Genomic DNA, 16,023 nt, shown 5'->3' with positions numbered 1-16,023 from the left:
AGAGAGGGGCATGAATCAAATAGATTTATAATTCATGAAAGGAAAGCACCACCAGCTACAGAGGCAATCATGAAAGAATGCCCCAAACAGTTTTCTTTCAGCAACACATGTGCTCTGCTACACTGTATTCCGCTTTCCTGTAAACCAGAAGAGTAATCTCATACTCACAAAGATAATCTAGGCTAAAGCCACAAATAATAATGGGACACATGCTACCTCTACACAGGTTCTACCATGTAGGGGACTGGAAAGTGTAGCTTTCTACTCATCGAGTTTTGTCCCAATACATTTTTGGGGGACAGGGTTTATTCCCCTAACAATGTAGATTTCAGTACATCTACAGGAGGCCGGGCCTCTGCATAGCACACTGGGCTTCCTCTTTCCTATGGCAGAACAGCTCACTTTCTGGATACAGCAAAACTCTACCTCAGATGTGGCTTGCAGTTGTGTATGGGATTGTACTGCTAGTCTGGCAACCAGCATCATGTGGACAAGTTTCCACAGCAAACAGAATTCTGCCCAGATGACAGGGAAACATGTCTTAGGGAACAGTAGTTCTATGGCTCATCTCCCTCCCCACCCCTGGGCTAGGTCCCTTAAACGATCATAGCCCAACCCCCAATTTTGGTGCATTTTGGTACTCTCCACATAGCAGAGAATAGCATATGTCCCAACAAAACAAAGTAACCGAACAAGAGATGTTTACATACAAAAGAGGGTTTATTGGTTGATAAGGGCAATTAGCAGAAACCCAGTTTAAGTGTATAAGATCATGTTTCCCATACAGGATCTTTAATGAGTGTGATGCCTGCTTATGGACTATGTTTATTTAAGAGTCCTACCAAAGTTTTTGGATAGAATGAAAAATAGTTTTTCAGGGTGCAAGATTGCCAATTCTATTTCTTACAATGTCTTGAATTTGGATTTTATTTCTATTTAGAACTAAATAGAAATTAAGATCTAAAATATCTAAAGATGTGTGGCTGAAAATGACTGTTTTCGTGGCCCTTGGTGATGTCAGTCTGACAACCGCGTTTTGTCCCAGTGTTTGTAAAGAACACCACCTCCTGAAGAAGTCATCACCAGCAGAACAGGTAAAAGTGACAACAAGCTAACAGAATGCAGATGTCTCTCAAGGATCATCCCCCACAGGCCTGTCACCTGTCAAGACCTTCTCCTCCTCTCCCAACCTCCAGCATGAGACTATAAATCAGCTCACTCTGGCATGTAGCATCAGATCCACATGGAGTCAGAGAATTACTGAGTGGTCAATGCTGACCACCTATAGCAGCTCAGTTTCCCCACCACCTGCAGATTCCAGCAGAAAATACAATAAAGAGGTTAGATAGTGGGAGGAAACAGAAAAGGGACGAGAGTGGGGAAAGTACAGTTTTCTCTCACCCACATGCTCTTTAATATGTCCTAGTTTTCAAGTTGAAATGGCAGAAAGGTGGTGAAGGGAAAGTGGGCATCCTTTGCTTTCTCATTCCCTCTCCACCTATCTGTCTTAGGGTTTTCTATAGTTCTTGTCATCATAGTAACTAAGTGTTTAGATACAATGGTGATGTATGCTATAAGAAACCCTAAGAACCCCTCTTGCCAACACTCTCCTGTGTACACCTCACTAATGGCCACCATAACCAAGTCCTGCCACAACCATGTGATAGGTGTTGAACAAAAGTTCAGTCCAAAAACTCAGGGGTAAAACCCAATTTCCAAGAATGTCCATATTTAAATGTAAAGTGGAAACCTAGTGGCATATGCGCAACAACCAAAATTTTGTGTTGTTCTTAGAACACATAAGATGCTTTCAGTGTTCAGTGTGAGAATCAAGTGACCCAAAGAGCCTTCCACCCAGATCTCTCACTTGTTAATACAATATGCTAACATCTGAGTAACTGGCAAACGTTGTTTAGCGTGTTTCTGGTGGTATACTCAACCTTCATTAAAAGGCTCTCCTTTCTCGGATATCAAGTCTCTGTATTTTTGTTTTAAGTTACATTAAGAAAAGACACACACTTCCCTATGCCTGAAAAATTTCAATACCATGGATGGTGTTATAAAGTGGATTTATGTCATTTACATTCTGCTATGGAATTCAAACCCCACTGAAGAAAAATGCAGTCAGTACCATGGCTGGCAGGTATCATAGGCCGGGGGAGGCTATGCTTCCCCAAACAGCCTGGCACAGCCCTGTCCATGCTCCACCCCCAGACCTCCTCCTGCAGTTCTTCTGTGGCCCAGGCTGGCTGCCGCCTGGGGCGCTGGAACCACGCCACTCGACTCTCCAGGACTGGGGGTGGTCCTCAGGGGGTGAGGTCTCAGGCACTGGAACTGCACTGCCTGCCTGGTGCTCTGGGGCTGCCGGCGCTCGGGCGGCCCAGGGCAGGTCTGGGGCCACAGGAGGGAGTGCTCTGGGCTCCTGCGGGGGATGGGGGCAGAAGTGGAGGGGGAGGAGAGGGCTTCGGGCAGAAGGGGAGGGGCCAGGGCTAGCCTCCCACAATGGCCAGTTAACTAGCTGCCCATGGTCAGTACCACTTATAAAAAACTGCACCTACTTTACAGCACTGAATTTACAAAATAGTATTTCCAGGGCATCATTTTGCCCCACAATTTTCAAATAGGATTTTTTCCAGTTTATAAGTATTAGTTTAAAAACCACATATCCATTTAGAGAACATGTACCAATGTTTTTTAGGGTCCAATGGCCAATTTGTCACTCCCTGTAAAAGAGGTCAGTCAGTGTAATCTTCTCCCCTGAAAGAAGATGGATAATTCGTGTATCTAGCTTACATACTAATACAGTTGTTGTGATATGAAACCCTGAAGCAATTTAAAGAGGCAATGCCACACAGAAAGTACAAAGTCTGGATAGGCCTTACTGTACCTTCTAGATACACCTCTACCTCGATATAACGTGACCCGATATAACACGAATTCAGATATAATGCGGTAAAGCAGTGCTCTGGGGAGGGGCGGGGCTGCACACTCCGGTGGACCAAAGCAAGTTCGATATAATGCGGTTTCACCTATAACGCGGTAAGATTTTTTGGCTCCCGAGGACAGCGTTATATTGAGGTAGAGGTGTATAAGAATACTTTTCAATTGCTACAAATGGTGCCAATGCTGACTGCATAGGGAATTAACAAAACACAAGTTAAATTCAGATCTGGCCTAAGTAACTCGGTTTGTCTACATCAAAGTCAATGGTATGGCTCCTGTTTAAACCAGAATTAAATTTGGATCTTAGTTCTTAAAGTAGCTGGTATAAATTTTAAGAAATATCTTCTGTTTATTTGTTACAATACACCAGAACCCTCTTACTGCTAGATCATGTTTTTTCCATAAGCTGAAGTTCTCAGTAACTGGAACTGGAATCAACACAATGTAAGGCACTGAAACAATTTGAGATTTTCCTTCTTCTTCAATGTTAACAGAGTTGTCATTATATCCCAAGTTCACTGTAAGTGGGTTGCACTATAATTAATTGTAAAGATCATGATGCAAAAATATCTTTCTATGAACACGCCTGGTTTTAGGAGTCATGTTCATAGATAAGAAGGGAAGTTCTCTTCTGCTCTCTTCACTGCCTACTTGATAACCAGCCTGCCTTTGCTCTTTGTGTAACTTATATTCTGCTCATAGGTGCCAGAAGAGAAACTGTATAATGGGGTTACTAAAAAAATAGAGTTATAATAAGTGAGGAAGGAATGTGGTGTGAGTATATAGATAGAATGTGAAGGGTAAAAATGAGAAAGACACAGTATATACTAAATTTGTGAGCAACCTAAACACACTAAATATTTTTCAGTACAAGTAGATTTGCAAATTATTTAGTTTCCAACAATTCTGATGGCTCTCAAGGCCAACCTTTGAAAAACAAGGCTTTTCAGTATTGTCCCATCTAAAAGCATATATTGCCTTGTTTTACCAACAAATTAAATCACTGTCTGGACTGGGTTGTAGCTGTTTATTTAACACATATGATATGACCCATCCTCTCTCCCTATGCTATCCTCAACTAAATGCCCAGGAAAAGAAAATAGAATAAAACCATTCACAATGGTATTACTGTATGGCCAAGTTACTACACTGTATACATTACTTTGTCACTAAACCCTGGTGGTATACAAAACCCGAAAAACTTTTACATTTATCCCATAATTTGGTAATTATGGATTTAACAAATGGATGGTACTTTATTGTTTCTATTGAGTCACTAGTAGTGTCTACTGGAATATTAGGGGTTGGTTGTTGGCCTAGCCGTGTACTTCTTTAAGAGCAGAAAAGCAGTGAACGTCTCCACTGAGACAAGTAGTGCAATCTGAAATGTTGGAATGTAAGGGTAGGTCTACACTACCCGGTAGTTCGGCGGCAAGCAAATCGAACTTCTGAGTTCGACTTATCGCGTCTTGTCTGGACGAGATAAGTCGAACCCGGAAGTGCTCGCCGTCGACTGCGGTACTCCAGCTCGGCGAGAGGAGTACCGCGAAGTCGACGGGGGAGCCTGCCTGCCGCATCTGGACCGAGGTAAGTTCGAACTAAGGTACTTCGAACTTCAGCTACGTTATTCACGTAGCTGAAGTTGCGTACCTTAGTTCAAATTGGTGGGTTAGTGTAGACCTGCCCTAAGGCTCAATTGGCCTCCCATTTTACTTTGGGTTTTCAATTTTTGTGGAGGTGCTCCTTTAACAGTTTTGGACTGCCAGACAGGAAATTTCACAGGAGGCCCCAGGACTTTGATGTCCTGGAAGACTCATTCAATGACAGACTGGGGACAGATTCCAACTAGCTGTGGAACTATATCCCAGGTGGAAAGAGGACCAGGGCCCAAGAGAATTTAAGATGCACAAACTTGGGGTGGGTGGAGGTGAAGACTATTGCTGGAGAAGTGTAGGACCAGATAGCACAGGAAGTGGGGATTTAAGTAGCTTGGGGCCTGGCTCTAGCTGCCCTCTATCCACTCTTGTGTTGGAATTTTGTGCCCCACCACATTATGCATTATGAGGTGTGATCTGAGACACCCCATAGTGCACAGCACAGTAGTGCACTAAATTTAAAAACAAAATGCAACAAAGGAGAGGGCACCTCATGTGATAGGCCAATCTCTGAGGCAGCTGGTCCCACCAGAGAACCACAACATGAAGCATGGACAGTGGCATGTCCAAACCTTTTATGTAACAGAAGAATCCTTATCCCTGAGGCACTCTGAGTGGCAGTGGACAAAACATGAACCATCACCACCCAGACCACCCTCAGAGGCTCCTCTTCTCTCCTTTCCTGCATGACCTTGTCTCTCAAGTCCTACTTGTCTTTTAATATGGCATTCAGTTTTTTAAAGAAACAGACAACATAAAATAATGAATAAATATTAAAAAATAAGATATGGGAAAGGTGGCAATTTTTAACACAATTTTAAAACCCAAATGACGCCAGTAAATTAGAACAACTCTGGAAAATTAGATTTTTCCTGTATATGTTGCTTGAGTGATGCGTAAGAGAGATCCTCACATACCGATGAAATCCTGGCCCCATTGGGTATGTGTACACAGGAATTAAAGACTTGCAACTGTCCTGAACCAGCTGACCCGGGCCAGCTACGGCCGTGCCATGGTTCTTCTATTACATTGTAGACATACCCATTGAGATCAATGCCAAAACTCCCATTGACTTCAATGGGCCCAGAATGTCACCCACTACATTTAGAAACCTTCATCCACTTAAATGGAATAGACAGGATAGGCCCCTGTCCCCTTCTGGCTGGTGTGCTGTCACCTGCATAGCATACAAACTGATTTCCAATGTCATATAAACTGCTTTTACTAACAGAGTTTTTTGAGTGTCTAGCAAGGATCTCTCCTCCAGGCAAATCAAGAATAATGTCATAAAATCTGTATAGTATTCATCTCTACTCTATAGATTCCAGGGTTATTCTGAAAATTACATTGTGAGGCTCCAGTTTGGAAAGCAAGAGTGGGAGTGAGCACCTATTCTAGATCCATGCAGCAGCAGAAAACTGTGTAATTTATTGCCATTAATTAAATCACATAGTTTCTTGGTTAAACATAGTTGGTTCTTTGCTCATTATTGAAGCCCATCATCAGCAGAAAGTGGCTCTAATTTGACCTGGCTAAAGAGCTTTTCATCATTCCTCACCCATGCCACAGCTTTTACTCAAGTACATTCTTTCCATTAGTGGGAATGACCTTGAACCTCCCTTGAATGTATCAATGGTAAAGCTGACATTGCTCACTTAGGACAACATTGTGATGATTAGCTCATTTTGCTTTAGGATGCTGAGTGAGATTAAGCACCAAAAATCAGAAAATAATATTAATATTTAATAGTAGATTTTTGTTGTTTTTGTCATGAGCATGCGTGGAGTGAAACTGAAATGTGTCTGCTCATAGTCCATCCCTCCAAAAATCCCCTGTCAAGCCTTTATCAGTTGAAAATATTTGTTAGACTTCTTTGGGGGGGGGAAATAGCAGACAAAGGTGACCCAGTGAATACCACTTGCTTCTCTTTTCAAGTCTTTCACAAGAGACTACCAGACGAAATAACAGTAGCAAGGGGTTTGTGTTTGTTTTTCCACTAGACCTGCAATAAAACATTTTTTATTATTGGTTGACTGCTGACAGCGAGCTTGGCACCATAACAGACACAAAGGAAGACATGGACCCTGCCTGGAGTAGCTTCTTAACAGGATGTCTGTCTATGCCTGTGGGTTAAGTGTGTGACTGAATGCACCCTATATAAAGCAGACACAAGACACACTGAATACAAAAAAGCAAACCTTCTTGTGTAAGAGACAGAGGAAATCTAATGTAGTGTGAGTATACTAGATGCAGTGTGTCTAACTGTAGGTGCTATATTGTGTAGGGCAGATTAATTCAATGTGTGTGAATGAGGGCTGTTGTGCTTGGCTGTAAGTGGAGGTGTCTAGGGGGTGGGGAGGAAGGTCTGAGGAGGGCTAAAATGTGCCAGTGCTTCAGCCCGGTGCCTGACTGACAGTCTCCTCAGCCGCTTCACTGCCTATCAGTCCCCACCTTGTGGGGCCTCCCGGCTCCTCCAGTGCTTGGGCAGGCGATAGGGACCTGGCAGTTTCTGACTAGATGCTCAGCCGCTGACTGCCAGGCGCGCACAGCCATGGACAGCTCCTGGGTGGAGAACGGGACTCTTGCCCCCTTCGCTTCGCTCTCCCCGGAGCCCGAGAACAGCAGCAGCGGCAGCCCCAGCCCCTCCAGCCGGGTGCCGCAGGCAGGCACGGGGCCGGGGGGCAGCCCCCAGTTCTGGGACACCCCTCTGAACCAGGGTTTGAGCGTGTTCGTGGGGCTGGCGCTGTGCATCACCATGCTGGGCTTGGGCTGCACCGTGGAGCTGAGCCAGCTCGGGGGGCAGCTGCGGCGGCCGGTGGGGGTGCTGCTGGCGCTGCTCTGCCAGTTCGTGCTCATGCCCCTGCTGGCCTTCCTGCTGGCGCTGCTCTTCGCCCTGGACGAGGTGGCAGCGGTGGCCGTGCTACTGTGCGGCTGCTGCCCTGGGGGGAACCTCTCCAACATCATGTCCCTGCTGGTCAACGGAGACATGAACCTCAGGTACCCAACCCGCCGGGGCCGCTGCCTCCGCGGGGCGCCGGGCTCATCTCCCTCCCCGGCGGGGCAGGCGTCGCTCCTGGTCGGAGTAAAGGACCCAGAGAAGGTGGCCTGAACCCCACTGGGAGAGGGAGGCAGCCGGGGGACTCGATGTGCCGTGGGCGCTGCGGCAGGTGGGGGATGTGCCGGGGGTCAGTAGCCGTGTGGGGGGTGTGGATGTGCCGGGGGGGGGGACGTGTGGAAGTGCCGGGGTGTGGGTGGGTGTGGACTGTGCGCGCTGCGGGAGGACTGTCGGGTTTATGGTTGTTTAAAATATTTGCTATTTTATAATCAGGTCTGTACCAGCCTTTGCTGCCCCTGTTCCGGGGCGCGGCCCGTGGGTACCGGGACAGAGAAGCCGGTTTCACGATCTCATCAGGGGAATTTGGGGGGGGGGGGACGACAAAAGGACGCTGAGCTCTTGCGCTGTTGTCTCCCGCGCTGGCTGCGCGCCTCTGGGAGATGCGAGGAGCCCAACTCGTGCTGAGCACTTGCAATTATTATCTGTTTGTGCTCCACGACCCCCTAAGGCAGGCAGGTTTAACATGCAAAAATATAATCTTCCTTTCACAGAAAAACACAGCAGGCAATACCCCGCCCCCCCAACCCATATTCAGGCCAATATCCGAGCATCTCCAGCTGCTCGGTAACTGAAGGGAAATTCTTGCAATCAAACAGCTACTTGCGCCCTGGGCGACTCTTGTCCGAGCTCTTGTGCCTCGTTACACTAAATGGATTTGTATCGCCAGCTCTTACTAGAGCCTGGGGCGGGATTGTCCCCCCGCCCTAGCAGCTGATGGAAGAGCGGCTCGTGCTGACCCGCTGCCTGTTGTTCTGTCCCCTCCCTCCTGCAGTATTATCATGACCGCCTCCTCCACCCTGCTGGCCCTGCTGCTGATGCCCCTGTGCCTGTGGATATATAGCCGCGCCTGGATCAACACGCCTCTGGTGCAGCTGTTGCCCCTGGGGGCCGTGAGTCTGACCCTATGCAGCACTTTGCTCCCCATCGGCGTAGGAGTTTTCATCCGCTACAAGTACACACGGGTCGCCGATCTCTTGCTCAAGGTAACAACAGCTGCGCCGGGTCCCGCTTCTACATACACCGAGGTGCCCCTAGGGAGCTCCTTCTCGCTGGGGTGGTCATAGGGGTGTGGGGAAGGGCTCTGCTTCTCGGAGCCGCACTATGGGCGCTGCTGCTTCAGGATATAGAATGTACATGGTCTAGTTAAAGGATAAGAAAAGATGCACGTGGGGGAAGATTTAACAGATCTACAATAAAGAGCCGGGTAAAGCTTGCTAAACTGCATAAATATTGCCCTACGTCGTGAGTACTAAAGAGTAGAGGAGCCAGCATGGAGAGGAACGTGCATGGTATGTTTCATCAGGACTGCATGTCAGTGTAGAAGAAACTGAGCACTTCCGTGTATTGTATTGATATCACTCAAATCATAGGATTAAGGCTCATCACATAAACTCGTGTAAACCCCCAGGACTTGTTCCGAATTCTAAACAGAATCTCCTTTTTTCCAAAGAGGAAGTATAAGCGCCCATTGTGGTAAACTAGTAATAAAATACTGCCCGTGCGTGGCTGTTTTCTGTAAAACAGTTACAGACAGGATTAGAGTTGACTACAAGTAACTTTTTGTTAAAAAAAAAAAATTGCTCTCTTACAAAAACCAAAGGATAAATCAATATTTCCCTACAGTAACACTAAATAAAAGGTAGGCAGACAATGCCATTTCTTCAATGCAACAAGAGCAGATCAAACCACAAAATAAATGCTCAATATATTTCTAATTATGAGACAACATTGCGAAGCATGTGCTTTAAATAAATAACGTTATAATATAATCAGGTCCTATATCCACATTAGAACTAGTAGCTTCAGTCCCACATGCAATAAAATCAGTAAATTCCTAACAAAAATATCAGGGGGTAGCCGTGTTAGTCTGTATCTACAAAAACAACAAAGAGTCTGGTGGCACCTTAAAGACTAACAGATTTATTNTTTTTTTATTTGTCCTCATCCTTCCCTAAAACACTGGGTGTAATACTGGTACCTTTGCTTATTTTGTTGAACCTTCGAAATTATTTTCAAATAACATGCACATAAACGTACTTTAATGTTATTTTTCTTAGTGACTTCCATACAAATTACTTGCATGATGAAGGTTTAGTCAGAAATATAGAAATTGGTTGTGCCACGATTGATGAAAAATGCTTATTGAAAATGTGTATATTTCCAAACAAAGAAATAATTTAGAAAACAGTAACTGTTATCTTTTTGTTTTAATTATTCCAAATTAAGATAGTTGTACGTGTTACTATTTTTGTTAGAACAACAAAGAGTCTGGTGGCACCTTAAAGACTAACAGATTTATTAGGGCATAAGCTTTCGTGAGTAAAAACCTCACTTCTTCGGATGCATCCGAAGAAGTGAGGTTTTTACTCACGAAAGCTTATGCCCTAATAAATCTGTTAGTCTTTAAGGTGCCACCAGACTCTTTGTTGTTCTAACAAAAATAGTAACACGTACAACTATCTTAATTTGGAATAATTAAAACAAAAAGATAACAGTTACTGTTTTCTAAATTATTTCTTTGTTTGGAAATATACACATTTTCAATAAGCATTTTTCATCAATCGTGGCACAACCAATTTCTATATTTCTGACTAAACCTTCATCATGCAAGTAATTTGTATGGAAGTCACTAAGAAAAATAACATTAAAGTACGTTTATGTGCATGTTATTTGAAAATAATTTCGAAGGTTCAACAAAATAAGCAAAGGTACCAGTATTACACCCAGTGTTTTAGGGAAGGATGAGGACAAATAAAAAAAATGGTCTTACTGAACAACAGAAATGTACAATCTTATTACCTTTAACTAATATTATTACGTGCAACAAAGGGAAAGAGAAAGGTTTGAGGAAAGGGAATTCATGGGGATAGAAAAGTGAAAGCATGCTGTGGAGACTACTAACCATAATTGAAGAGAATTACCTGATTGAAGTACTATTACAAAAGCCTTTAAACATATATTTATGTTGAAAGCAACAATAGTGAAATTAATATTTCTGTTCATCAAAAAACAAAACATGAAAGTTAAAAATTAAGGTAAACTTTCAAGCAAAACATGCTCGAAGGTAAAGTAAAGCCACTCAGCACACAACCAGTTAATACTGCAAAAATCACTCAATGGTTGCAGCGTGCACAGAATACACTAAACTAAAAAGACCCAAACTCTGGGCCCAATCTTACACCAATTGAAGTAAATTATATAACTGCCATTGAATTCAATGGGATCAGACCTTACTTCAGAACTGGTACCATCTTTTTTAACTGTCAGTTTGGATGGTTTATATCTCCTTTAGGCTTAAACTTGACATACACATTGTTAGGCAAGATCAAATGTCTTTAAATAGTTTATCCAATTTACACTTTTAAAGTAATATTTTAAAGTATTATAGCAAAAATAAGACTTAGCTTCATTTTCTTTTTAAATGAAAATTTACACACATTAATGCAGATTGTTACTGTCTTTCTGAGAAAGTATCCCGAACAAGTTATACTGTTAAAAACTAATTAAGAGACAGATTTTTCCCCACCCTTATTCACCTTGGGCCTGATTCAAAGTCCACTGAAATTTTAGATCAGGTCCAAGGTAAGAAAGGGTAGCAGAATCTGTCCATCAATGGATAGGTTACAATAAGCTCTATGTTAGAAATGCTAAGGGTATGACAAACTCCCGGGAATTTGGAATTAAGCAGAGTGGTCTTTTTCAATGTCTGTCAATAACATTTAGTCTGTTCACTATTCATATAAGGAAAAGCTTCTGCTGTAACTGCTACAATAAAATGTGCTGATTTTTAAAACAAATATATAGTTTAAACACTATTTTAATAATTGTGTATTTAATTAATTTGCTTTTAAACCACTCTAATGTAAGTTTTCCCTTCTTTTTTCTCTGACATATCTGATTGTGATTATTCATTATTGTTAGGTTTCCTTGTGGTCCCTTTTAGTGACTTTGGTGCTTCTTTTCATTCTGACTGGCACTATGTTGGGACCTGAGTTGCTGGCAAGTATCCCTGCGTCTGTCTACATAGTAGCAATCTTGATGCCCTTAGCGGGCTATGCCTCAGGATATGGCTTAGCTACTTTATTTCACCTGCCACCTCATTGCAAGAGGACAGTGTCCTTGGAAACAGGATGTCAAAATGTCCAGCTCTGCACGGCTCTACTGAAACTAACTTTTCCACCACACCTCATAGGAAGTATGTATATGTTTCCCTTGCTTTATGCACTTTTCCAGGCTGCAGAAGCAGGGATTTTTGTGTTAGTGTACAAGATGTACGGAAGAGATACCTATAAACAAGATCCCCTAAATGAAGATGATGACACAGATATTTCTTACAAGAAACTGAAAGAGGAGGAAATGGCAGATACCTCATACGGCACAGTGACTACAGAAGAACGCAATTCTATTCTGATGGAGCCTGCACAGACTGCACTGTAGATGGACAACAGAGCATCAGAAGGGGACGCTTGAGTTACAGTAATATTATATGGTATTTGCGATATGTTTTGGGAACTAGTAAAACAGGCAGCTGGGGTACTGACCAGCTTCCATAACCCACCCATCTACTCCCAGTGTATAAAATGATCATACGTTTACTATTGTGCCAGTTGCGAATATTTTCCCCCACATATAGCCTTATATGTACAAAAATCAATGTGATACAAGGAGATAAGTCTACATCTTCATACGAAGAAGCTCTTTGGTGAATTAAGTAAGGCAGGGACAGCCTTACTTAATGAATGAAGCATTTTGTCGGAAAGGGTTAATTTGTGATGTGAACAGACGAGCAAATTAGATTATATTTGTAAAGTGTCGTTCAATTTCATGCATCCCATTAGTTGTAAAAAACATCCTGTCTATTGTTCTGATGATAAATGCGTGGAAAAGATGAATTAATGCTGTATTAATCACTAATTAAAATCCCTCCAAAGATAACTAAAAATTAAAAGGAAGTGCAAGTAACGGTCTAGTTTATCTAGCGATGTATCTAGCAGCGATTTATCTGCAGGGAAGGTAAATCCTCCCTTCTTAAACTTCCTGGTCCCTGGCTCTTATGTTTAGTAGCAGCCAAGGAATTCATGCCTTCCTTCCTCCTTCACAGATTCAGCCATAAGTGCTGGAACTGGGGGTGCTCCCGCACCCCCTGGCTTGAAGTGGTTTCCATCATACACAGGGTTTACAGTTTGGTTGAAGGCTGTCAGCAGCCCCGCTAAACACATTGCTCCAGCGCCCCTGGATTCCCCCGCATGTTGTTTCCGTCACCGACACCGCGCTATTACTGTTTGTCTGCGGCACACAGCCTCTTGCTTCTCCCGTGGGAATATCACCAATCAATGTACCGGGTCCGCTCAAAAGAAAACGCTCCATAGCCTCCGGCTAAACCCCTCAGCTCACATGAGCGCGGCACAGACTCTAGGGCCCCCACACGGCGAGTGTAACTCAAGTGACAGAGGAAGGGAGACTCAGGACATTTAAGAGATAGAGAGAACCCAGGAGGGTTGTACCAATAAGGGGTTTACTTGCTTCAAAGACCTGCCTGAAGCTCTGCGTCCCCGCCGCCGCGGTTGCCCGGTGGCTCCCCTCCCACCTCTGCTATGTTCCTTGGACCCCGGGCTTAGCCCGCTCTTCCCTTCCACTTGCTTTCCTCGCGGGCTTCCCGGGACAGCGATCCCCACCAGGGAATCCGCGGCGAGGTGGTTCATTACCCCTCCGCCAATGGCAGCAGCCCCGCTCAGGTGGCGGGGGGGGGGGGAGAGAGAGACGTACACCTGGGCCTGCCCTACCCCAGGGCGGGCTATTTAAAGCAGCCCCCGCAGGCCCAACTACTGGGGCAGGCGCTATGGCGGACGAGGCTATGGATAGTTACCTGTACTCAGCCTACACCCCCTACTCCTATCGCTACCAGCCGCCCAAGGGCAAAGGGCCTCCGGGCGCCTGGCGGCAGCGGGGCACCTACTTCTCGAGCTATGGGGACACAGCGGCGGCGGCCGCGGCCGAGTACTTCGATAACTACCAGCGGGCGCAGCTGAAGGCGATCCTGTCCCAGGTGAACCCCAGCCTGACGCCGCGGCTCCGCAAGGCCAACACCAAGGAGGTAGGGGTGCAGGTGAACCCGCGGCAGGACGCCTCGGTGCAGTGCTCGCTGGGGCCCCGCACCCTGCTTCTGCGGCGGCGGCCGGCCCCTGGGCTGCCCTCGCTGCGGCCCCGCGAGCAGGAGCAGGGCAGCCCCGCCACCACCAGCGGCCGGCCCGTGCGCTTCCCCAGGACCATCGCCGTGTACTCGCCCATGGCGTCCCGCAGACTCACCACCTTCCTGGAGGAGCCCGAGCCCGAGGACCCGGGGCAGGAGGCGGCCGAGGAGGAGCCGGAGGAGGCGGCCGCCGAGGAAGAGGAGCAGCAGAGCACTGAGGCGGCCGCCGTGCGGGCCAGCTGGGAGCAGCCCCCGGGGAGCAGCGTGGAGCCGCAGGAGCCGCGGCCGCCCCAGCAGCAGGAGGTGGCGGAGGAGGAGGCAGCTGCCCCGCGGCAGGAAGGCCCGGTGGAGGCCCCCGAGCCCCAGGCGGGGCTGCCCCAGGCCGCAGCCCCTCAGGAGCCGGGGCAGGGCAAGACCCGCCTGCGCTTCCAGGTGAGGGCCGGGCAGGTCGGGTCACCGCGTGCGGCTGCGGGACAGGGGGTGGCGGGAAGCCCGGGGGCGGGGCCTCAGGTGACTAGCCCTGGAGCCCACGCGATTCTCTGTGGTGGGGTCACTCCTTGCGGTGCGGGAGCTGGGCAGGCCTGGCATGGCTGGGGGCTGGCTCCCTGCCTGTGGCTGAGTAACCCTTGTTCCCCCTAGTTTCTGGAGCAGAAGTACGGCTACTACCACTGCAAGGACTGCAACATCCGTTGGGAGAGCGCCTATGTGTGGTGTGTGCAGGGCACCAACAAGGTAGGCCTGGTGTCCCTGGGGTTGCCCCTCTGCCCCTAGGCTCTGACTGCCACTGACCCGCCTTCCCCCTTCCTCCAGGTCTACTTCAGGCAGTTCTGCCGGACATGTCAGAAATCCTATAACCCCTACCGTGTGGAGGACATCACCTGCCAGGTGAGCACCGCCCCCTCGGGCTAGCTAGTGCACTGGGGAGCCCTGTAACTTGGCCTACCTCAGGGAGGTGGTTTGTGGGGCCTTCACCACCATTCCTTCCAGTAAGCCTGGGAACTCCAGCTGTGCTCTAGCACCACAAGTGTGTTGGGGCTTTGTCAGCAGCCTCACTCCTGCTCAGTGCAGGGAGGCTATAATCTAAACTACTGTAGCTAATGCTGCTCCCTCTCCTAAGCTTGCAGATCTTTCCTGCCTTGCCTGTATCACTGCAGTTCAAGTACTTTCTCCTCCAACATCCTTTCTTCTTTCTAGAGCTGTAAGCAGACCAGATGCACCTGCCCTGTGAAAGTGCGCCATGTGGACCCCAAGAGACCCCATCGTCAAGATCTCTGTGGGAGATGCAAAGGCAAACGTCTTTCCTGTGATAGTACATTTAGTTTCAAATATATTATTTGACTGGGATACTTCTTGTTTAAAGGATCCTAGTGTAAAATTGCAATCAAAGCAGTTTTTTTCTTTTGAAAGAATATATAATATGGTGGGATATGGCTGGGCAAACCTACAAATAAAGGTATGGCGAAGCACTGTTATAACAGATAAGGCATGCTCATGTCTACCTTCTTTGAGTATGGAAGTTGCAACACTTACATTAGGAATGGGGGAGAAGGCTGTCATACAAGGAAGAGTATGCCTGTGGCTGACTTATTGTTATGGTGACAACATCTAGCAGTTTCTGCTTCTGGAAGAGGCAGACATGCTTTCCTAGTGACCTCCCTATGCTTCAGGGAGACATCTCTGGGAAGTGACTTAAGTAGCTGAGTCTCAAACAGATTACTGGTGTAAACTACCTCTATTGCTCTATGTAAAGCATCCATCTCATTTAACACAAGAATGAAAATCCAATGGCATCCTTCCACAATACAGGCAAATATTAATGTAGGATTGTAATTTAACTAAATGTCCTACAGTCACTTACCAGTGTAGGAGTACATAAACATACACAACTTTCTTCCCATCAATCACTTTAACATTTGAAAGTTAGCAATTCTTGACTAGGCAGAGGGTTAGTCCAATCGTGAAACAAAATGTGTATAATCCTAGGCTTGAGCTGAAGACTAGTAGCTAGTTTAGTTGTAGAAATGGCATCACTAATCTGAATACTTCCAGGGACTGTTGTAGCACTACCTTTAATGCAACCCCTTAATCTAAAAGGGGTATGTCCTCCAGGTGTGCATAGC

The 16,023-nt window shown here is 46.2% G+C and overlaps 2 protein-coding genes across 2 annotated transcripts; both read left to right on the top strand.

Annotated features, from left to right (window-relative positions):
* Nucleotides 1–7,019: 7,019 nt before the first annotated feature.
* On the top strand, nucleotides 7,020–12,689 carry SLC10A4 (solute carrier family 10 member 4). Its single transcript, XM_034772974.1, has 3 exons — nucleotides 7,020–7,595; nucleotides 8,486–8,696; nucleotides 11,635–12,689. The coding sequence occupies exons 1-3, from the start codon at nucleotides 7,150–7,152 to the stop codon at nucleotides 12,148–12,150; spliced, it is 1,173 nt and encodes a 390-aa protein (XP_034628865.1). The 5' UTR covers nucleotides 7,020–7,149; the 3' UTR covers nucleotides 12,151–12,689.
* An 866-nt stretch (nucleotides 12,690–13,555) lies between these two features.
* Nucleotides 13,556–15,497, top strand: ZAR1 (zygote arrest 1). Its single transcript, XM_034772397.1, has 5 exons — nucleotides 13,556–14,206; nucleotides 14,285–14,335; nucleotides 14,543–14,635; nucleotides 14,714–14,788; nucleotides 15,098–15,497. The coding sequence occupies exons 1-5, from the start codon at nucleotides 13,568–13,570 to the stop codon at nucleotides 15,239–15,241; spliced, it is 1,002 nt and encodes a 333-aa protein (XP_034628288.1). The 5' UTR covers nucleotides 13,556–13,567; the 3' UTR covers nucleotides 15,242–15,497.
* Nucleotides 15,498–16,023: the final 526 nt, after the last annotated feature.

The sequence above is a fragment of the Trachemys scripta genome, chromosome 5 (assembly GCF_013100865.1).
Source record: "Trachemys scripta elegans isolate TJP31775 chromosome 5, CAS_Tse_1.0, whole genome shotgun sequence".
NCBI classification, from domain to species: Eukaryota; Metazoa; Chordata; order Testudines; family Emydidae; genus Trachemys; species Trachemys scripta.
This window is presented reverse-complemented; position numbering and strand designations above follow the sequence as displayed.